Source organism: Mizuhopecten yessoensis, unplaced genomic scaffold (assembly GCF_002113885.1).
Source record: "Mizuhopecten yessoensis strain PY_sf001 unplaced genomic scaffold, ASM211388v2 scaffold4583, whole genome shotgun sequence".
Lineage (NCBI taxonomy): Eukaryota > Metazoa > Mollusca > Bivalvia > Pectinida > Pectinidae > Mizuhopecten > Mizuhopecten yessoensis.
In genome coordinates, this window is record NW_018405619.1 from 1,053,796 (window position 1) to 1,077,170 (window position 23,375).

Below are 23,375 nucleotides of genomic sequence, written 5' to 3' on the forward strand. Positions count from 1 at the left end.
AAATGACATCATCTACTTTACTTTTAGAAAGCGGTTTTTTCACTTTTAATTTGAAATTTTACTTCCTTTTTCCTGTATAGATGTCAACGTCCCACTGGGTAAATATTTCTGTATCCTTCACTTAAAATTGTTATCATATATAATACATTTTAACTTGGCCATTTGTATCCCACACGGGTCCCGATTTTCAAAAGGTCCAAAAGTATGAAATTCTACCCTCTTCTTCACAACCTTACACCGCACAGAGGCTTTGTCACCTCTAATACCTGAACTCTTAATCCAGAAATAACAAAGATAAACGTCAGTGAAATCCTAAGCAGCAATTAACCCGTCCATTGTGTTCCCACTGATACCGTAATTTGAATTTCCTTGTTTAAGACCACATTTTCTCTTTAATAGGTCTGTACATTGCTATTTTAATCCTGCAGTTGATTATGTGGCACTATTTTTAGACACTGCAATTCACTTACACATGAGTAACAGTTGTTGTATTGTACTGCACTAACATTGACGTTTTGACGGTGCGTTTTTCCAGAATCCATCTTGTCTAACGTATTGAAGACATTGTCATAAAATAATGTTTTGTGTAAGAACAACTTTTCAACATACACAGGAATATCAACGATTCTATAGGATAAGAAACGTTTGTATGGATATTTTAACAGAGAAGCTTATGCATTAGTGTAATACTCCAATGTGTAAACCCTTTGAGTGGCATGTATTATATCACTTATTGATAAAGCAAAAAAAATCCCCACACCTGTGGAATTCATAGGATGCATTCTGTATAATTGTGACTGCTACACGTGTTTTCGCACTTGTTTATTTATTTATCAAATAAGAATTTCAACACAAAGCGTTAGCAGTTGGCATTTACATTGTCTGTGAATGCCAACTTACAGCAATTAAATGCTGATTATAAAAGACAATTATATTTCCATACTCAAGTGATTGGTGTAAAAGTTTAGGTAATTGTTTTCTATAACTTTTCGTTTAATTCTTGTTTCCCTTTTTTAATTTTTACATCAAAGTATCTTATCAATAATTCGTCAACTTATTATTTATATTTCGAAATTGCAGCAGCATTTTTGATAAATTTTACATTACAGAAAAAAGAACACTCTGCAAAATTTCCTTTAAAGTGGGATTTGATTCTGAAAAGCGAGATAACTCGCGGAATCTCTTTTACTTTTTGACGTTGTTTGAGGTGAATTTTATTTATTATGAAAAATGGCTTATTTTTCATCAGAAAAGTTATATTTCTATCAAAAATGGCAAAGACACGCCTTGAGAAGAGGCATGGTCCTTAATCAGACTTCTCGATGAGGGATTAATTCCTTAAAATATCTGTTATTGAAAGTTATTATAGATGCTTGTTGACAATTGCATGTTTCTAATTAAATAACATTATAAATTAACTAGAAGAAAAGAGTTGATTAAGGAAACCTTCTGGTTGTATTGTGAATTAACTATAATTGGATAATTAATTATTGATCCCTGCTGATTGTATTAATAATCAATTATATGAATCTGCATATTGTTGTTATTTTAGGCATTATGGACACCCTTTCATGTGTTGCACTGAACCCAAATATTTGCTAGATAAACGAAAAAATAAAGTGTTTAAAACCAAACAAAGTTAACATATTACTGCATCATGTGGTCATTTCATCAATTTTGATCTAGTCAATGGTACTAAAAGTCAGGAAATACTCTATCATATGTACATTATATATATATATATATATATATTTTAAATAACTCTCTGTCTGTCTGTCTGTCTGTCTCTGTCTGGTGGTCTGTCTGTCTCTCTCTCTCGTATCATCAAATTCGTGTCAGAATGAGTTAAAAGGAAAGATTGTTTACAATCAGAAACAAACATTTCAGAATAGATCGAGCTATGTTAAGAAAAACTGTCTCACAAAAATATATTTGCAGTCACGGATTCTGTCATGATAAGCTACTTAAGAGTTGAATGTAAGTAAAATAGCTAAACAAAAGCCATGAAAAACAGTTATAAAAATTAGCAAAGAATATGTTATTTCAAGTTAATCACTTGTCCTACAGTGTGTGGGTATTGTGGTTGAGACCTGTTCTTTCATTTTCAGTTGTGCTCGCCCTTCCCTAAACTTTGTTCTGTATTGCATTCTTGTCCTCGCCGAAAGATTCCCGTCATCAGCACCATCATCGGGTCTTCTTGGGTAAGGGAGAAGGCATTATACGCCAGAACTGACACCATTTTTTACCCAGAAAATATGTCAATCTGAACGTTAAAGATGATAGTGTAAGAAAAATATGTCAACATTAAAATTGAACTGCAAATCTAACCAGAAGAATTCAGCAAAGCTTCAAAGAAAAATATAATCAACAAATGTATACCAAATATCCCACAATATTACTTACAGGTTGGTTTTGAATATAAAGAATTCACGTATTATACATATGTAGGCGGAACTAGATATAACTTAGTTATGAAGATTCCTCCTTCTCCTATATTCAGAATGAGTATATGTATCAACCTACTTTCAAGACATGGATATTGAACAATCAACATTTAGTTAGCCGTCCAATAATTACAGCGTTATCTGTTTTATCTGCTTTTACACTTTTTAGGTTCAAATTGTTTTTCATTTCCTCAGCATATTTCGGGGAGGAAGCCGTGGTTGGGGAGCCATGGGTTCATCCCTCTTACATCATATAATCTAACGCAGGAGGTTTGGTTTGGTTTGGTTTAGTATTGTTTTACGTCCTATAAACAGCTATGGTCATTTAAGGACGGCCTCCTCTGTATGCAAGATGCATGCGTGTAGTGTATGCGTGTGTGTTTTGGGAGGCTGCGATATGTTCGTGTTTGTCTCCTTGTGATAGTGCGGAACTGATGCCGATTTTATAGTGCTACCTTACTGAAACATACTGCCGAAGACCCAGCAGGACACCCTACCCGGTCACATTATACTTATAACGGGCTAGCCAGTCGTTACACTCCTAAATTGCTGAGCGTACAACGTACAGGATCTTAGCAGTTAAGTTGGCAGGGCATTCACAGAAAAAAATTGGCGAGAAAATATGTAATGTACTAAACAGAAGTAAGTTACTTTTGAGTTGGTAGAAAGACAATCATGATCTCCATTCCTACTAGTTATGCCAACTTTCTGTAAACGGAACTGCTAGTTTTAATGTCCAAACGTGTAACACACTGACAGCTTCAAATGATATACATAAAATCACTTACTATCATATTGCTGTACTGTATAAGAATTTATTGAAATATTAATTTGTGCCCGGACTGGTTCAGCCCATGATACCGGAGCAAGTTCGGTCCATACAACACATAAAAAGTCGTAAAATTGGCGGGAAAATATGACGTTGCCTGCTTTATTCCGTCATAATTAAGCTGAACCTGGGCCGAAAGTGCCCGGAAGTCTGTCCGAACTTACCTCATGGTGGGACTGAACGAGTCCCGCCATGAGGTAAGTTCGGACAGACATCCAACCGTCCGATCTTCCGATAGAAAAAGTTAAATAATTCTTCACAAACGGACGTGCTGCCATACTTCCCAGAACCGATTTTAATACAAATGGGCCGAACTTATCCCGGTTTCCCCTAATTGTTATGTCGGTCGACGGAATTAGATTAGATTGCTATCTAAGTCCGTGGTCGGTCTTAAAATCTCATTATAGCTTGTGTTTTATTGTTATTCCTCGACTTTCCGACTTTAAATAAAACTTATCATATCTCATTCTGAATCAGTATTATCTCATTCTGAATCAGTAAATATCATTCTAAATCAGTATTGTTTCATTCTGAATCAGTAAATATCATTCTGAATCAGTATTATCTCATTCTGGATAACAAATGCTACGCACGTTTTAGGCTTTGCCTTTTCATATTAAGGTGTGCCCAATGCCATAATCCTTGATTTGATGCAATAGCAAAATACAAATACTGTTTTCTGTTTGTTTCTCTTAGAGATATGGCTGAGGAGGATTCGGTCCAACTGTTACATACACAGAAACATAACGAGGGCGTTTTAAAGGAGAACGCGTCTACGGCAGTTATTGATATAGTAGAACCTGACTCCCATAGAGTCTCACGTCGACAACTTCCCTCCGGCAAGAAGTATCACTTCTTTCTCTCGTTTAGTAGCAGTGACAACGATCAAGCTACAGTACTAGCGAAGCATTTGGAAGAAGAAAGGGGATTTAAGTAAGTACACATTGCAATGTACATGTCAATCGCCATTACTGACACTTAATGAGCTGTGTATGTGAAGTTGTATTGCTAAAATTGATTTATTTATCCCTAAGCGTCATACAAAAATGTAGATAAAATAAACTGTATTTCAATTAAGATATTAGTAAAGTCTCTGAATAATTAATCTATCCTTATTTCAAATTTCAACTTTGTCGTAATATTGAAGTTGTGATCGTCCAACGATAAAGTCATACAGGGGTACAGTGCGCTCTTAACTTAAACACACCAACATGCCACCTCATCACACACGCAAATATACATTAAACACAATGAAACACCTCCTTAAGTTAACTTAACTGCTAAATACCCAATAAAACCGAACCAAACTGATCTTTATTGGGAAATGTGTCTTTGTTTAAACATACATATAATCTTGATCTCCATACGTGTCAAGTAGTATACATTGTACATTTGTAATTTGCAATTTAAACTGACAAAAAAACACCATGGAAATTGTATTTGTTCGTCAATGTCCCAACGCTGTAAGCATGAACTTAAACAACGAATTAAATGTGCCAGCATATGTCCAAGGTTTAAGAGGAATACGTATAAAATGCCAGTGTTCATCGTTTCTTAGTATAGGTACCTCTATAACTCTTATGGGGATTTTCGAAGACCTGTGACTTGAATGTCAGTAAAACGTCTTTGCTAGTTATGATAACATGAACACAACTGTACAATTTAGATGATCGGTAAACCATCATACTTGTAATGCCTTTTCTACACTGACAAAATTGAATCACCATGGCCCTAAATGACCACAGCCGTCGATGGGCCGTTAAACATAAACAAACAAACAAACAAACAAAATTGAAGGCACGCGGTTAACTATTTTAATGGTTTTAGGTGAAAAAAATGACCAATCACTGGGCTGACATGTATCTCTCCTTTGAAGATTATGGAGGACCGGACATCGAACTTACATTTTATCGTTATGCTGCTGCATCATTCTTTTGTGTACTTCAAAGATCAAACTAGTCCTTTGTACATCATCCACAAGGAAGCACATACTGAACCTTCGGTTTATCTAGGGGTTAGAGAACGTAAGTGAGCTTACCTGGTAACATATGGAATGTCTAGGATAGTCCTGATGTCTTATCTGGTAATCTCCTCATGTTGACCCGAACAGGCACGTGAGAAAGTTCAAGTAATATCTGTAAACTTAAAATACCTAGATATTGTACTTGCACACGCTGACTAAAATAGCATTTCGTCTTTGTGAAATCATAGTTTGTTATTCTTGAACCCCATATGAGGTCAATATGACCTGAGGAGATATGGGTCGTTGTGGTATCAACTTGAATTTATTTCCAATTTCTGTGTTAAACATCATATTGTTTTATTGTAGCTATAATTCTTGGTGCAGATTTTTTTTTTCATTTTCAATCTGGGAAGCCGGGGTGGCAAAGTGGCTAAGGCGTCTGACATTCTGCTATCACTAGCCCTCCACCACTGGGCAGTCGCCAGGCACTGGTCATAGGTCGTTAGTTTTTCTCCGGGAACTCCGGCTTTCCTTCACCACCAAAACCTAAAATGACCATAGCTGTAACTATGACGTAAAACACAAACAAACCAAACCAAATATTCCCATGTGCATGCGTAGATACCCTACCATAGCAACAAAATTGCGTTGCTTAGCGGAAATAGCCAAATATGTTGTTTTTGAAGTTAGTATGCAGTAATGAAAGTATCCGCATGTGACAAACAGATTCCTTTCAACGAATGAACACTTGTATGACAATGTTAAGCATGTGAAATATTTATTTGTTTGGTTCGTGCGGAGGTGCACAACAGACGACATTCACGCATTTTATTAAAAATGCGGAGTTTATGTCTATATTTGTAATGCCATATCGCCTAAACCAGTTGTCAAATGAATTTGAAATTTCATAGTTGCGTACTTCACTTATTTCAGATAACGAATATACCAAATACATCTAAACCCCCCTGAACCTTCAACGATCGAGTCCTTTACCTTCTGTCCCGATTGCAACATTTGACGTCTCTGTTTCTCTCTCCTTGTTATCCATTTTATTTAAATTGGTGTCTATCTAGCCATTCTCGTTCGGCCGTCGTATGTAATATGCGGTAGCATCAACGCAGTTCGCAACGAATATATTCTAATTTGCGCGTTAGCCCTCCAAACAAATACTGTTCGTTGCCAACTGCGTTCATACGATATACGCCGTCAAAATAAAGTTCAATCCTTAAACTACATCCAAAACGGTTGCTAGGATCATATACTTTTATAGTGAATCTTCACCGATATCATGTATGAGTAAATATTGGAAATATACATTGAACAAAACCATGTTTCTTCTTTTGATAGTTTTTTTTTATTCAAAATTAATTAATCTGAGAAGCCCTTCGAACACCTTTATTTATTTAAAATGATGCACTGATCTGGTAATGACGCTGTCGTACATACATATTTATACTATCAGACTACTAAAACATACACTTCAAGCATTATAAATGATATGAAATTCTTTAAAAACTCTGGAGTGTTGTTTTCTTACTTTACACGTCATTGATGCATATAGAATGCTGTGTATTAAGTTTTGTCGCAATGGTACATTAGCTCCCGTTAAGGAGGCCGAGAAAAGCTATAGTTAAACTGCGTTAAAATTACCCGCATACAGTGTTTAGTAATTATAAGGTATATTCTATGTAATTGCATCTTTTTGAGACTTTGTTATGATGGCCTCTATGAAATAGTTGAACACCATTAACATTCAGCTGTTATCAACGGACTGCTGCAATCCAGACAATGTTCGATTCGTTTCAACTAACAAAAAACATATTATAACTATTTTGTCTTGTCTTTGCAATTACTTCTAGCTAGTTAGTTCTGGTGTATTCCAGTTCACTCTACCTTATGGTCGCATGTTTCTTGTCGGTTATGTTGATAACGTTGTTGAACAAGCAGCCAGTGTGATATGTGCTGAAGACAGTTTCATATTTAAAACATTTTTAAATTCCACTATTTTAAAGATGATATAGTATTTTACAATGTCCATCTCGCTAACTTATTATTGCCCTCGCTTTTTCTGATGATTCAGGATATCACATAGTCTAGTCTGATTAAAGCATTTAAAATGAAAAAAGCTTAATATTTTAACCAAATGGTAAAGGGATCGCGGAGAAATTCAATTACCCATTTAGCGAAAGATAATTTAATATTAAATTAGTCTAAACACTCTACACGACTTCATTCATCCGGAAATATAGATTTACAGTTAAAAGTGCAATCGCGATTTCCACCTCTATTCTTGATTGACGATAGAAGCTCAATCATGTACAGCGATAAAAAAAAATGCAATTAATTTTTATTTAATTTTAAATGATAACTTTGTGTTATTGACATGAAAAAAGTACATAAAATGTATCATTAAAGTTGCTTTTTGTTTCAGGTGTATGCTTGCGGATTACGATTTCCTAGGAAACAGAACAGTTTACGACAACATAGAGAATGCTATCAATCAGTCTGAAAAAATAATATTTCTGGTGTCGGATGCTTTTCTCAATAGTCATTATTGTAACAACGAAGTCAGCTTTGCATACACATATTCGTCAGATAACCGGGTGAAGGATTTTATGATTGTTCTCAAATCTGGTTGTTTTGACGACAGTCTTTTCCCTTTGAAGCTTAAGTCCTTATCTTATATCAAAACGGATGGAAAAGAACTAGATGAAATAGGACAGAGGATCGCAAATGCGTTCGATAATATCGATGGTATGTGAAACTTTTGTTATAATAATTTGTGTAAATGAAAGTTTGATCGTAATCGCAGCGAAATGTAACTTCATGTATTATTTCGTGAAATAACTGTTTAAATCTTTTTAAAAAAAGTATTCCACAAAAACATCATCTAATGTTGCGATGCATTTAACATAGTTAAAGTTGTTCGAAAATTGAATGTTTGAAGGAAAAACACCCCCCCCCCCCCCCCTGCAAAAACAACAACAAACAAACAAAATTGCCGAACTAAGCACCTTTACATTATAAAGTCTACGCGTTATCAGTGCCCACAACTACAAATTAAAATTACATCACATCAACATGAATGTCCTAATTATTGTCCGCACAGCTTATGAAAAACTCCGAGAGGAACTCTTAGTCCCGCTTAGGTTAATGCAATGTTACCCATTACCTTCGGAGCAGTAACAATATTAAAAAAAAACCTCGTCCAAACAATGTTTTCTGTATTATATATTGCATAAATCTAAATTTCATGATGGTAACTTTATAATTTGCTGGACGTTAGTTTCACGAAATATCACACTAACACGTATTTTATGCATTTCATTACTTTTCTTATTGCTATTTTCTTTTATTAATATTTCATTATAGATGCAGCAGTAGAGGACATTGTCAACAATGGCAGTGTGATGTGTGTAAAACAACTAACAGAGATTTCAAAAAGCCTGTGTGGAGGTTTAGCCTGTGAGTTTGAGTCTCTCAACAAAAACGAAAGACATGTGCTGAAACATTTTGAAATAGAGGTATGTCTTATGGTTAATAAAAGTTTACTTTAGAATGTGTTTTCTTTCAAATACTGCTAAACGTCAATTACGTAGACTTTCAATTTCGTTGTCATTTTCAATTATAGGCCGCTGAAGAAGACTATGACAATATAACGAACATGGCTGAAAAACGTGAAGTTTTTAAACGACATTCGTTGGTGGTGTCATCTAAAAAGTGTGCTCTATCCTGGTTCTGCTGGTTGACTGGTAGTGTTGCCATGCTTTGCCCCATTTTAGGTAAGATAAAGCCAACGTCATCTCGAATGCCAATGGGCAATATTTCTGTGATTTCTCATCAGTAGGAGTTAAGTTGGCAAAATAGATAATCCATGGATGTTAGTTTAGTTTAAACCGTATTTGATTCATGCTAATTAACATATAAAATTACAAAAGATATCTTATTGTGATGGTTGGGAAACAAGTACTAACATACATATACATGGTCCTTCCCATCGTTCATAACAAGCTTTGCTGATATTACATGCATACCTTTGCATTGATAGCCTGAAAATAAGAAACTGTTTAGAATGAAAGATAAAACATGAAGGGATTTTGTTAGAAGTAACGGGATGTTGTTTACTGATTTAGAAACTAAGATGTTCAAAAGCACTGAAATAGAAAAATGTTTCAACATTTCGAAACAGTATATTCTTCTGCAGTGTAGTACAAGTTTTTATTAGGGCTTTTCACTTTTTGTGAAAAGACCTGTTGTTTTTTGTTATGTTTTTTGTTATTAGTATTATTATTCTACAGAAATCTTGTCACAGCCTTTTTCTCCTAAATAACAGGAAGTATATTCTTGATATTTAGAAATGTTGTAGGTCATGATCTGGAGATGCCATTGAAATATTTTCAACTTCATCAAAATTCAATATGGCCGCCATGACCTATAGGGTGATTATGTTTTTACCTTTTTTAAAACAGCCATATCTCCTTTAAAATATAAATGGTACTGTGTTTTTGTTATTATATACTGATATAGTGTGAATGGGGCTAAATTTGCCCAATGCCATGTAATGAGGAAAAAGGTCAAGTTCAAATCCTAGCCTTTGGGTCAAAAGTCACATATTTTTAAAACTTTTTCATTTTTCACATGTTTCTTTTCTAAATTCTTTAGTTATCGATAGTAAAAGGCCATTCAATCAATTTGATATATTTATTGTTTCTGAAACATTTCCAGTTAACGCCATATGACGTGTTCGTTTTTGCCTATGATCTTTTTGAAAAGCCGACAATATTTTTACAAACTTCAACGATCTTCTTCTCCGATTCTGGCATTGCAATATTAACCACAATTGGTACATGTATGCCTCTAGGGGCCCTTACGAAATGTTATTAATTTTTGGAGTGATAAGCATTTCAAGATGTCCGCAATATATTTGGGTTTGATTTTTCGATATGATATAGAGATATGCAACGGCAAACGTTTTCTCCCATATTGTTTTAGCAAAAATTGTCAACTTTCGGTTTTCGGTGGGGCTCAAAGTTGAAATGCACAAATTCGAAAAAAACTGTTTCTTAAGTTCCACAAGGTGTCAAGTCTTGATATTTGATATGTAAGATGCTGAGATATTAAGCTATAAGGTTTGAAGAAAATGGTTGACCTTGATTGACTATCAAGGTCACTAAGGTCAAATGTTTAAAAACTAATGGCATCTAATTGGCTGGGACGTTTTCGACTTCCTCTCAAGAACAGTTGCATCAATTGACTCCTTAAACGATAGGACAACATGTTGTTACATTCCATGAAAATTCCAAAATCCAAGATGGCCGCCCCGACATCTGATTGGCTGAGATTTTTTTGACTTCTTCTCAAGAATGGCTGCACAGATAGGCTGCTTTCTTATTACAATTGATCTCTATGAGGTCCCGTATTAGTGTTGTTACATTTTGTGCCGATTTGAACATCCAAGATGGCTGCCCATGTCTCTGATTGACTGGGACATTTTCTACTTCTTCTCCATTACGGCTGTACCAATTGACTCCTTACTTGGTACAATTGATCCTTAAGAAGTTGCGGACAAGTGTTGTTACATTTCATGCCGATCCGAACATTTAAAATGGCCACCCTGGCATCTGATTGCTTGGGACATTTTCGACTTCAAATACATTTTGAGCCAGTCACATGTTGACCAAAATTGGAAGATATGGATTAACCTAAACTGTTGTTAAGTGTCAAAGTGTAGCTAGCAATCATGAAAAGCCCGTCAAATTGTCTATGACAATTTCTAGTTTTTCCTGTTTTATATACCTTCATATTTATAGTTTCTGATTTTGACGATATTTATTGTTTATCACATGAAGAAAATGTCATGACAGTCAAATATGATTGGTATTGAACGAGTTCAATATTTTCAATATGACATGGATGCCCATGTACGGCTTTATTTATCACATAACATTCACAATTATGTGTTATCAGCTGACTCTGTATCGATCAAAACCAAAATACAAATAAATATCATAGTTTCGATATTCTAGTATTTCCAGATTGGGATTGGGATTTTGATAATGAACAGTTTTCAATGCAATGAAAATAATAATGCCCAAATACATATTGTAAATTCATTTAAAACTAGAAATTGATGACTAACAATTTGACGGGCTTTTCACCATTGGGACTGATTTGGGTTTGATCATGGTCTTTTGCTTCTAACAACTAATAGATATTTCTGAAAATTTACTTAGAGCACAGCTGCGACTTTGAGTATAAAAATGTGCAGTGTTTGAAGTCAATGAAAAATCAGTTATACCAAGTAGCAGGCATGAACTTGTGCAAGTCTACAGTATCAGGCATGGACTTGTGCAAGTCTACAGTAGCTGACTGAGTAGTGGGGGATTCCCGGGGTGCGAAATGACGTCAGAGAAAGAATGGATAAATATAGGCAGCCAATGGGTGGTGTTGTATACGAAGGTAATCCATAAAAGTCATATCGTCCTTCAACTATGTACATCAGAATGATGAATTGTAACAAGCATTTTAATTTGTCTATATCGGCTCGGTTTGCCATGCAAAAGAAAGGCTGATGATACCCACTGCAGTAGAGATGAAAACTACCCCCACTTTTAAGATTGAGAGTGCGTAGTAACTACTGTATTATTACCAGCGTGTATTAGACATACTCAAGTTAGGAACGTTTCTCGGTTTTGTTAAAAAAATAATTAAAACAGTTAAAAAATGAAAAAGTTGAAAAATTGATGACCTTTAACCCGATAGGGAGGATTTTAACTTGACATTGTTTCTAACATTTTTTGAGGAAAAGTTAGCTCCAAGCAATACCTGCAAATGATATCAGGCATAAATGCTGTATAAACGGTTTTCAGTTATGGCGGTTTTAAGATTTTTGTCAAAAAGATTTGGACGCCTTATCAAACGAAGCTGATGGTGAAACGCCCTAATAATAAGAACAACACTTTCGACCCCTATGACCTACAACCCATCAGTCCACTATCATTCTGCAACAAAAATATTCCTTTTTGCTTCCTGGTAATATAGAAAATGATTGTTAAATATAATATGCCTTTTTTGTGTGTCTTAATATAAATCAAAGTACTGAGAACACTTCAAAAACGCACGAAAATGAAAACGGTTTTTGATTTTCACTTTTAAATTTATATCTAGAGTAAGTTAAGTTCATTCATTTGCACACACTTTAAAGCCATTCATTCAAGCACACTTCTTTCCAAACATCGTTACCCTGGAATTATTGGTTATTCAGAAAAAGTGATGTCAATATTTTTTCAAATATATGACCTCTGTGACCTTGAAAGTCATTTAAGGTCAATCCTTTTTACAAAGTCGATAGCGCATTACCTGACCATATTATGTATCAAATAGTAGGACTCTAGACCTTGTAGAACTTTAGAAGAAGTTTTTTGAAGTCATTATCTTTAAATAGCACATATGAAATTTGACCCCTGAATAACTCAAAACTTTACTTGGTTTCTGCCAAAAATATGCGCATTGGTGTTGTCCACATCATAACTGAATATAAAGTGAATCTATCGAACAATTTTTGAAATATTTTTGATTAAATAAAATTTATTTTGTTAAACATTTGACCTTTGTGACCTTGATAGTTGATCAAGGTCAACCATTTGTTGTTTAAACCTGATACCCAAACATCTCAGCATCTTAAATATGAAATATCAAGACGCTAGACCTTGTGGAACTTAAACGGACATCACGTGAATTGCCATATTTGTTTTAATGAATGTATGTATTGTATGCACTTCCACTTATGTTACCACGCTATCCCCATATTCATAGTTCGTTCCAAATGTCCAGTTTGACCACTTGAATTGTTCGGGAAAGCCCTGCTAAAAATAGCGCTTATATAACGTCACCTGACTAAGCAGTTAACACAAGTGGTCTGAGCGAGATGAAACGGTTTCCAAAGGGGCACTCAGAGAAGGGCCTTAGGCAACTGCAACTTCTTACCGCACTATGAAACCAAGTAATATGATTTCTTAGTCCGTATTCAAACTTATTGAACAGTAATTATTCATCATCAGAAGTTAATTGCACACTTGTCAATATTCAGAATTTAAATTTATTTAGCTTTAAACATATTTGTTGCCAATAAAATTGAACAAGGGATGGGGCACAAGTTTTTTCAAATTATCACAGCCTTCTCCCGTCAAACATTTACAATTAATTGTCAACAATGATAATAGACATAAACATAAAGTATATATATATAAATATATATTGAATTAAGTACCAGAATGTGACCGGCACATATGTTACGGGGCTTTACACATTCCCTCAATCATGGGACAAACCTTTCTGTGAAAAGGAATATTGACGAGACGAATATCCCTTTTCAAATGTTCACATGAAGGGCATATATGCCATGACAAACTACACGCGCATAAAAAAGAGAAACGTTTGTGATTTTTTTATTACATTGTACAACTCAATGTCTTTGGCCAATTCTGTTTTCTAGACCATGCGTATACATTTATGTATACCCTCTTTCCCACATGTAGAATATGTGTCAGATATGGAACGTGTTGAGATACTTTATAATTATATTTTTTCGATATTTTACATAGATTAAATGATTATTGTAAATGGACCCTTTTTATGCGGAGACAACTTTTCCTTAATCATTTCATTTTTGTCCGAAACAGAAGCCGTAGTAATCGGCAGCACGCGTCATTTTTACAACGTAAACACATGCTTTTCCCCCCTGTTTTTACTACGTATTCCGATTGTATATGAAGGCTAAAATTAATTCTTTATAGAGAAAAGGTTGTTACATGATCATACAAGTCAACATCATATTAAAAAAAATGAACTGTTGAAAAATTACGATAAAAAGATGTTATGCGATCCTATTTACTAGAAGTAGGTTCTCCTTTCTCAGTTATTCATCGTGGTCCGTCATTTTGACATTTTTAATGTAACCGCGATAACGCCGCTTTCTGACGAAGAGCGATTTTTTTATATTGCGTTGTCGCACCAGAGGAGGCCGGGTATTCATATTAGTACTAATTTAAATCTTGCATGTAAAAGCAAAAGAAAATCGTTTAATTCAGCAATATAATTACATCATACCATTTTACTGAACCCGGTGATACTATAAATTATGTAATTCTAATAGCGCACGTATCTCATTTGACCCCGAGTACTGACAGAGAAGAGAACAGAATACGCCGTGGCCATCACAACAGTTATACCTTGGAGGGCCTCATGGCAAAATCAACCTAACCAGTCACTTATCCCTCCCTTTCGCATAATCACTGTATAATTTTGAAACACAAAGTGAACTCTCTCTGATACATGCCAATTAACATATTAAACTAAGTTCATCTGTGTTCAAACTCAGACAAAGATACTAGCGAGGTTAATAGTTTTAGATATTTATTCATAACATAAACAGCGCTAGCATTCTGTCGATTCCACCGGCTAACCGGAAGAATACCATGCACCGTACTAACTGCTAGGACAGTTATTTTCTCCTTTGAATACTTCGCACCTGCATAAATGAAGATAATGTACACATTGCGCTATCTTTTGACCATTTTGCAACTTTTCGCTTCATAGCTGCCACGGTTTTACACTTTTCTTTCGCTTTCGCCGTGATGCTCCTTTAAGAGGAAGATTTTAAAAGTTTTTTACCCAAAAAGTGCATTTCAACATTGACCCCTACCGAAAACCGAACGTTAACAATTTTTACTAAACTAATATGAGAGAAAAGGTTTGCCCTTGCTTATCTCTATATCATATCGAAAAATCAGCTTTGTGCTTGATAGTGTTAACGAAACCTATTGGTATAGGCTATGAACAAATCGGAGCCCGTGGTGGCCATCTTGCAATTCTAATCGCTCCAAAAACTAACAACACTTCGTAAGGGCCCCAGAGGAATACATTTACCAATTGTGGTTAATACTGCAAGGGCAGAATTGAACAAGAAGTTTGTAAAAATATTGTCGGCTTTTCAAAAAGATCAAAGGCAAATAATGAACACGTCATATGACGTTAACGGGAAATGTTTCAGAAACAATTTGTATGTCAATTGATCTGATAGCCATTGTCTATCGATTATCAAAAGAATTTGAAAAAAAAAGAAAAAGTTTTAAAAATAGGTGACCTTTGACCAAATGGCGAGGATTTAGACTTGACCTTTTTCCTCATTACTTGGCATAGGTCAAATTTAGCCATGACCACACTCTATCAGTATATCATAACAAACAAACAGTGCCTTTTATATTTAAGGAGATATGGCTGTTTTAAAAAAGATTAAAAAAATCACTTTATAGGTCATGGTGGCCATTTTGAATTTTTGATGAAATTGACAATACTTCAATGGCATCTCCAAACCATGACCTACACCATGTCAAATTATTAAGGATATACCTGCTGTCATTTAGGAGAAAAGTCTGTGACAAGATTTGTGTAGAATAATAATAATAATAATAATAAAAAACATAACAAAAACAATAGGTCTTTTCACAAAAGGTGAAAAGCCATAATAACAGTTGGTGTGTCATGTGGTATAGTAAATAAAGGTAGCACCTGTGGTGGCGTAGGAATGTGTTCCAAAGGTTTTAACCAATCGCAACACCTCTAGGTTTTATAACACGTGTGTATTACCATATTTGTGACGTGGCCGTATGATATAGACATAAAAAGCGTATTCTAGATTAAATAGCTATAATAAAAGTATTCGGTGTACTTTCTTCTCCACAGTTATCTTGGTGTGGGCTTACAATGGTGTTCACTCACCTGTCGAGTGGGTAGTGGTGATTGCCGCCATCCTTGGAATTCTGATAATATCTTGCACTGCCCACTGCGTGTTTGGTAGGGTAAGGTTCCGTAAGGTAAGTTTTCTCGATATACTATAGTAGAACCTTTGTTTGTGTATGCTAAACTGCTAACACACATATGTTATGTTACGATCAGAAAGATGTATCATATAGACTTCAATATAAAGCATTTGCTTGTTTAAATCACAGGATGAAAGCTTTTTACTTTCCATACGATCGTCAAAGAAGGATGGTGTTGAAGTTTACCATTTTGTGTCCGTCCGTCTGTTTTCTTATGGGCATTTGTTCATTTCTTGATTTCAAAAGCTTATCTGCAGCAAAGGCTATGTATGCATCTTGGGATGGCTGGCTGTTGCATACTAAATTGTCCAGTTCCTCTTTACACAGTATTAATGTTAACAGTTCTTTTCGAAACATACTACAATGATGATTTGAAATAGGGGCAAAGGGAGGCAATCCATTTAAAATATATTTTCAAAAAAGGCAATACCGAATTAAAGCTTTATTCTTTCCCCTCCCTTAAGCAAAGGTAAATTAAAGTTATCCGATTTCAACACATCATGGAAATACTTTAACTTCCAGAATTTCATGTTGTAACTTGTCTAAATATTTTGATTTTTTATTTGCAACACGCTAGGAGGGTTCTAAGGTAGACACTTTGAAAAATAACGCTATAACGGGTTTGAATATATTCTGCATTGTATGTGAAAACGTATATTTTTCTTGCAGTTCTCTAGTTTACTACCAAACTGGTACTTCTTTTTCCATTACCCTTTTTTTGCTGGTGCCACACTACGTTGTGGTTGTATTTACTAATTGCATTACAAAACGCAGCAAAATAGACAGCTTTTCTCTACTGGTGTCGCCATATTACAATAATAATGCCACAGAGAGAATGTCATCCAAAAAGTGCATTTGATAATGCATACATCTAAACGTATCAATGTACAGTTTATTATTAACATAAAAAGTGTAACATTTTCTACACCCTTTTTTAATCATTTGCTAAAATAGCCTGAGAGTGTTGTTTCCCTGTTATAGCCCTTTTCTAACTTTTCATGTTTTCATTAATTTTGGTATATTCAGGCGTATAGGACTCTGCATGATGCTGCAAAAGCCCAATTGGTCTTGACAGGAGAGAAGAAGTTCCTAGTTCTGCCGCTATTCGACGACGGAAAGGGATCCTTGTGGGTATCCTTTCATATGGTTCATTTTCAGTCTTTCCCTTGGAAACTGTGATATAACACGGTAACAGGACTTTTCTACATAGCATCAGTATTGTTTAAAACACAGCATGTGAGAAAGAAAAGAGTTTCTGAGTCGGAATTGGCGAACAATGTAAGACACTAAAGAAAGCCTCTTGCCATTTTTAGTAATCAATTTTTTAAAACACTATCGTTTTAGTTCATGAATTGTTTATATGCTGTTTCTAGCCTTAGCTGTATATATAATTCAAGATACAACAGGTTTTACTGAGGATTAATGATTATAAGTACGGATATTTTTTTAAATACATTTTTTTTTAATTTTCAAATAGCAAACTCGACGACTTGAAAGTAAATTGTATAAAAAGGATATTTGACATAAGTAGATGTCGCATTCCAAGCTACCTTTTTCACTGTATTAACTCTTCAAGTGCATAGTAACAATATTGTGTGACGGCATAGACGGTCCAACTATTGATGACTTCATAATGAGTATTAAGCATAATGCATAATTAGTAAGACAGAGGTATAACGCACCAAACATTTAAATTTGAATCAGACTAGGGGTTTTACGATCCTTTAATCTATCTTCGGGCACGATTTATTTTTGTCAAAAATTCACAGAAGAGAAGAGTTGGAGGAATTCACTGGATTCAGTGATGTGTCATCTAATTGATAAATATCTTTAGCGTTCATGTTCCCGCTGAAAAGTTGTCATCCAGTTCTCAAGTTATTTCAACAAGTGGAAAATATTAATCTTCAGTTTTAAACGAACGTGACTAAAATCTTGAATGATGTCAATCTTTTTTAATATGTTATACATATATAAAAAAAAGAATATCAGAGTCGCTGAAGGATTTATAAGATGGAACTTTAACTTTGTCTAAGATTGTTTTTAGATATTATGATATGAAACCATGCTGGGTAAGTAAACAGTGTGTTGTTGTCTTGTTACTTAGCTTTAATCTTTTAATATTTGTTATGAATTCTATTTATCGAATACTACAGAATTTGCATGTGATTTTGTTAATCAAAGGGCTTTGAGGGACAGGACATACATTTTGATAATATATTTAAGGGAAATAACTTCAGCGTCAAGTATGTGTATAATTTATACTTTATCGTGTATACATTAGTGTTACAGTTTTCATACAGTGCCACTAAATATTGTATATCTTCAGATAAGCCTGGAAGGAGTGTATTTCGTATTACCTACATGTGTTGTCAGTTTTGTCTGTAGTATATCGAAACTTTAATTTCATTAAAAATTTATACAAGTTTATATAACCTATAAAGAACGTCTTTCCTAACAATATTATAATATGATTCATAAAAACAATATAGATCACGATAATATTCCATCGATTGTTGACGTAATCTAAAACAAAAATACCAATTACGTTTCATCTACAACATATGGCTTTATTACTACAATCTTATCAGTGGTGCTGGAGGTCTTAACATATATTTGGTAATGATAAGGGATTTTTGTGTCGCCTGCAACGCGAGGCGACATATAGGTACATTGTATTACTTTGGCGGCGTCGGCGTCGTCCGAAACAAGGTTTCCGTGCGGTAGCTCGAGTTCCCTTGGGTTTATTGAACTCAAACTTGGTTTTTAGTGGAGTAATGTCCCTTTCATTGCAAAATAAGGGCATTGTGTAGTAAATGCAAGAACCTTTTTTTATTCTTTAATCAATTCCTTTCAAATTTCGTACGACAATGCTAGAAGCAATAATGTTCAACATATATTACGGGTTTTTCTGTCGTGTTTCAACTTTCTGCGTTTTGGCATATCTGTTTAGACGATAACTCAAGCCAAATCAACTTTCTTACTAAAAGCACTGAGCAGACAACCATCCACTCCCGTGGAATTCTTGTGATTTATCTTCAACGCTTAAGAGTGACATTCTATTTGAATATCAGCTGGACTTTGTCCTGATAGAATATGTTGTGCTTTGTTTAATGTCGTATCGATGTACTCATTTTGTTCATTGTTTATAAAAGGATTTTCTTATAAGAAGAGCAGAACAGACCCAACCAGGAGCATCCCTGGAACAAATACAAGTAAGGAATCGTATGAACATTCATTTGTACCTGCAGTCCTAGTATATACAACATGTTGTTTAGGTAGCAGTGTACAGTAGAAATGGCCCGACTCTGATAAACAAGGTACATGTCGAGGAAATGTAAACACAGCGGATTTACCCTACACAACACATGTGCACATATATTTGTAAACTGCATTACATTTACAATACATATAAAGTACTGAGAAGTGTATAAACCTCTTTTTTCTATGTATGTCACTTGTGTGAAAACCATGTTTACCACATCAAAAATTATCAAAAAATGCCAAAAATTGCTATTTTTAACCCAAAATTTGACCCCTGCATTTAGTAATTTTTTTCCTAAGGTCTGTCTGAAATTAAAGATTACCTACCTGGTTGCAGAATTATCTGGGTCCCAGTAAAGTTGTAAAACTTGATTTTTTGCAATTTTCCGTCTTGTGCTGTTGTCAAAATTTTACCTCCTGTAAAGCTAGCTTTTCATGTGTACGCACCCTTTCGGATTATGGCCAAAATTTTATTCTCGAACCAAAGAAATCTTCTTTCTTTTTTACAAATGTGAAGCACACATAGCCCACTTCATCATGCTTATACCAATTTTAGTGCAGTTTTATTTTTATATTTTTTTTACATATCATTATACAGGGGTTAGCCATTTAACAAAAATATCACCCATGGCCACAACCCTCTACTGTATACTGCTACCTTACTAATGCTTAGAATTTGTTGCAAAATACAGATGTGATTGAATTGCATTGATTGTTGTAAGCACGGTAGTTTAGTGGTAGGACGCCGGACTCGTGACCCAAGGGTTGCAGGTTCGAGTCACGGCATGGCACTGTGTTGTATCTTTACACAATATACTTTATTTCGCTTGCTCCATCCAGTCTACTCAGCTGTAAATGATTACGTGGTTGGGCAGTGCTAGAATTGTTGAAAGCTAGGTGTAAGCGGCGAAATGGCACAATCGGCGGTATATATGCTACCCAGGGAATTGAGAAAGATATTCGCTGGTTACAAATGCCCTTATAACCATGAATACTTATTTGTGGACCGCATTGAGATGACCTACGAACTAGGTTGTGATAAAGCGGTGTATAAGAACCTCAAATTATTATTTGTATTATCATCATCAATATTGAAAACTCAAATATTAAAACGAGCATTATTCTTGAAAATGTGACAAACTTGAATGATGTAACCTTATGACATTTCTATAAAGAATTAATTGAATAGTTGTTAAAAATATGATATAATATGTATGTTACAATTTTAAAGGTTTAACTATAACATATTCACTACACAAATTTATACAATAATACGTTATATATTTAGTCATTTTTACTCATCAAAATATAGTTTTTTACAGTAACGATGTTTTTTCGAAGCTTTTATAAACCTAATTTGTAATGCAATATCTCGCACATTAGAAAAGATTATGTAAAACATAAAGATACAAGTGATATATTTGTTTACTATCAATTTTGTAAACGATGTATTTTGTAACGTATTTTGTTGATTATGGTTACTAAGCAATAAGTGATGTAATGCTTTATTGACATATAATTATATATTGGTTCCTGAAGTATACAGACCAAAAAGAAAAAAAATACAGTACATGATATAAATATCATTTAACCGGTTACCATAACAATAAAATAATAACAATCGATAACCGAAGCATCAACAAAACAATAATTTGAAACAAAGGAAACATTAAGATGGAGACTCTTGAACAAGTACAACGCGAACAAGACCAGGTGTTCCAGAATGTAAGCGTCTTCTTGTCATCGACGACACCTGCCATGTAGATATAAGTCGAATGAAAATAACGTCAGGTAAAAGCAACAAAACCACAAGACACTTTAAAGAGCAAGATTTAAATACAATCAACCTACATGTCTAGCACATAATTAGTTTATTTCCCTACGAGATCCTGAAAGAGACTATCAAACTTGTCCATAGCATTTCGATAAGACAGCACTACAAAGTTAACACGTTTACACACATGCATGCATAGATTGCACACATGAAGACATGCCCTAAAATGGCCAACCAATATTAAATTCCATCTATTTCATTACAATAACTACAGCACTAGTATATTTTCTTACGAAGGAAATGTGCAAGGAAGCTTTAGAAGACACAATAATGAACAGATATGCTGGAAGATATACCATTACCGGTCTAACCTATCCTAAAGTGAAGCGTCATCCGACCGTTGATGATACAAGCTGTCTTTGTCAAATGGTGCCGGATTCATGTCTAGTAAAAACGAAGAAGACATCGAAACAGTTGGTAAATGATTACACATTTAAAATTGACTGTCTAATAAGCGTTATCATTGGTAAAGTTTCAATTTGGAAACGTCTGCGGAATTGAACATTACAAATTTGTTTGACGAACATAAAGGTGGGGATTTTGTTTACTTTTCTGTGTTTAAAAAACTTTTCTGTGTTTAAAATAAAAGAGTTTCTCCCTGTCTACAGCGATATCAGTAGTATTAGCAAAGTATGGGAAACAAATGGAACTAGCACTGATTTTTACAAGCTAGAAAGTGATTTTGTCACATATATGTTTGGGTAGCGTACTTATATTGGTAGCGTTCCTTTAAGATTGATGCAGAATTTTGGTAAATAGGACAATTTTGTAATGATCTTTATTCCTCTGCATGCGGAACGCTAGATAATGCCTTTGCATGTATCCTTCACTTAGGGTTTTGTAGCTCGACTGAGTCACAGTACTACCATTAGCTCCTTTTGTTAGAATCACAGTAAAAATCAGAACAGTTTTGATACGGTTTTCTTTTTAGAAATGAATGATCAAATTTACAGTAATGGCGTAGTGTTACGGGTATCCTTCCAAAATAAATTATCTTGTTATGCGTTCAAATATGTTGCTTATTTTATTGAAAGTTAGTATGGTGTATTATTCGTTATTTTTGACGTAGGGAAAAATAGAGGACGACCCAGACCAAACACACGTGATGGAAATTGTAGGCGTTGATAATCTAGGTTTAACTTCTGAAAACGCTGACCTCGACGAAACGCACGTGATGGCAGTATTTGGGATGGAAAACAAGAAGAGCGTATCTTTAGAAAATGACCCGGACCAAACATTCGTCGTAAGAGAAGCAATGACTGTTACCAGGTCTGATACATCTTCAGAAACCGACCAAACAAACACATTGACAAGAAAATTGAATAACAGAGAGGAAATCGTTTCACAGGATACCACAGATTCCGTCGAAATAATCTCTGAACCCGACGTATATACTGCCGAAACGAATTTCTAAAGGATTTTACGGTGATGACGTAATGCCAGGCAAGACATTCATGTGCGATTCATTTATATACTATGTACCACATGAACAAAACAAGTGTGTAAGAGAATGATTTGGTACATGTTTATATATAAATGCGTAATGTGATACATATGTATATGTATATATAAAACAAAACACGAAGACTACAATTTACTAGCGCTTTCGCCAATCTTTGGGCTCTTCTGGCAATTTGAATGTATTTGTGATGTCGTAAATTGAGCACACAAACATAAGACGTCAACATTAATGACGTCATAAACAAAGTACACATAATGCGGACGTCTAGAAATTGCGACGCCTTAAAATGATTACATGAATGTACTTACATGTATGTTAAATGCGTCAATGAAATACGTGTAAATCGAAACGGAAAGTATTATAAATGCTGAAATGAAAACATTGTTAAAGAGTAAATGTTAAAGGTTTTTGAGAGTGAATATCAATGTCAAAGCACAATACCTGGTTCATTAGAACATATAAAACGGAATTTGTAAATTTAAACTTATAAGAGATTCTCCAACTTTCCCGTGTTCAGGCCCAGTTTTAGAATCTTAATAAGAATGTTCTCTAATAATTTTCTTTGTAGAAGTATCTGATGGATTCATTTGATCAATTGGTAAAACTAAAAAAGTTATCATTTGAAGATTCATGAAAATGTTTGTTAACTAATAAATTTCGTAAACTCTCAGTTTTGGTTTGTTTGCGATGGACTGCCATTCT

At 34.5% G+C, this 23,375-nt stretch overlaps 1 protein-coding gene across 2 annotated transcripts; it reads left to right on the top strand.

The window, feature by feature from the left end:
* Nucleotides 1–22,896, top strand: LOC110449354. Of its 2 annotated transcripts, XM_021496173.1 has the most exons (12): nucleotides 68–98; nucleotides 2,109–2,201; nucleotides 3,970–4,206; nucleotides 7,668–7,990; nucleotides 8,609–8,760; nucleotides 8,868–9,018; nucleotides 15,980–16,110; nucleotides 17,143–17,247; nucleotides 18,150–18,185; nucleotides 19,269–19,328; nucleotides 21,449–21,628; nucleotides 22,281–22,896. In XM_021496173.1, the coding sequence occupies exons 3-12, from the start codon at nucleotides 3,974–3,976 to the stop codon at nucleotides 22,623–22,625; spliced, it is 1,716 nt and encodes a 571-aa protein (XP_021351848.1). In that variant the 5' UTR covers nucleotides 68–98; nucleotides 2,109–2,201; nucleotides 3,970–3,973; the 3' UTR covers nucleotides 22,626–22,896. The 2 variants fall into 2 exon arrangements, with proteins under 2 accessions (XP_021351847.1, XP_021351848.1); XM_021496172.1 differs by lacking the exon at nucleotides 2,109–2,201 and having other exon boundaries at nucleotides 1–98.
* Nucleotides 22,897–23,375: the final 479 nt, after the last annotated feature.

Bases quoted from the DNA above. Each gene is read 5' to 3' on its own strand.
- LOC110449354 (XM_021496172.1), top strand. From the start codon at position 3,974: ATGGCTGAGGAGGATTCGGTCCAACTGTTACATACACAGAAACATAAC. The intron at 8,761-8,867 runs GTATGTCTTATG...TTTCAATTATAG, and splicing joins TGAAACATTTTGAAATAGAG to GCCGCTGAAGAAGACTATGA. The intron at 17,248-18,149 runs GTATCCTTTCAT...ACTTTGTCTAAG, and splicing joins ACGGAAAGGGATCCTTGTGG to ATTGTTTTTAGATATTATGA.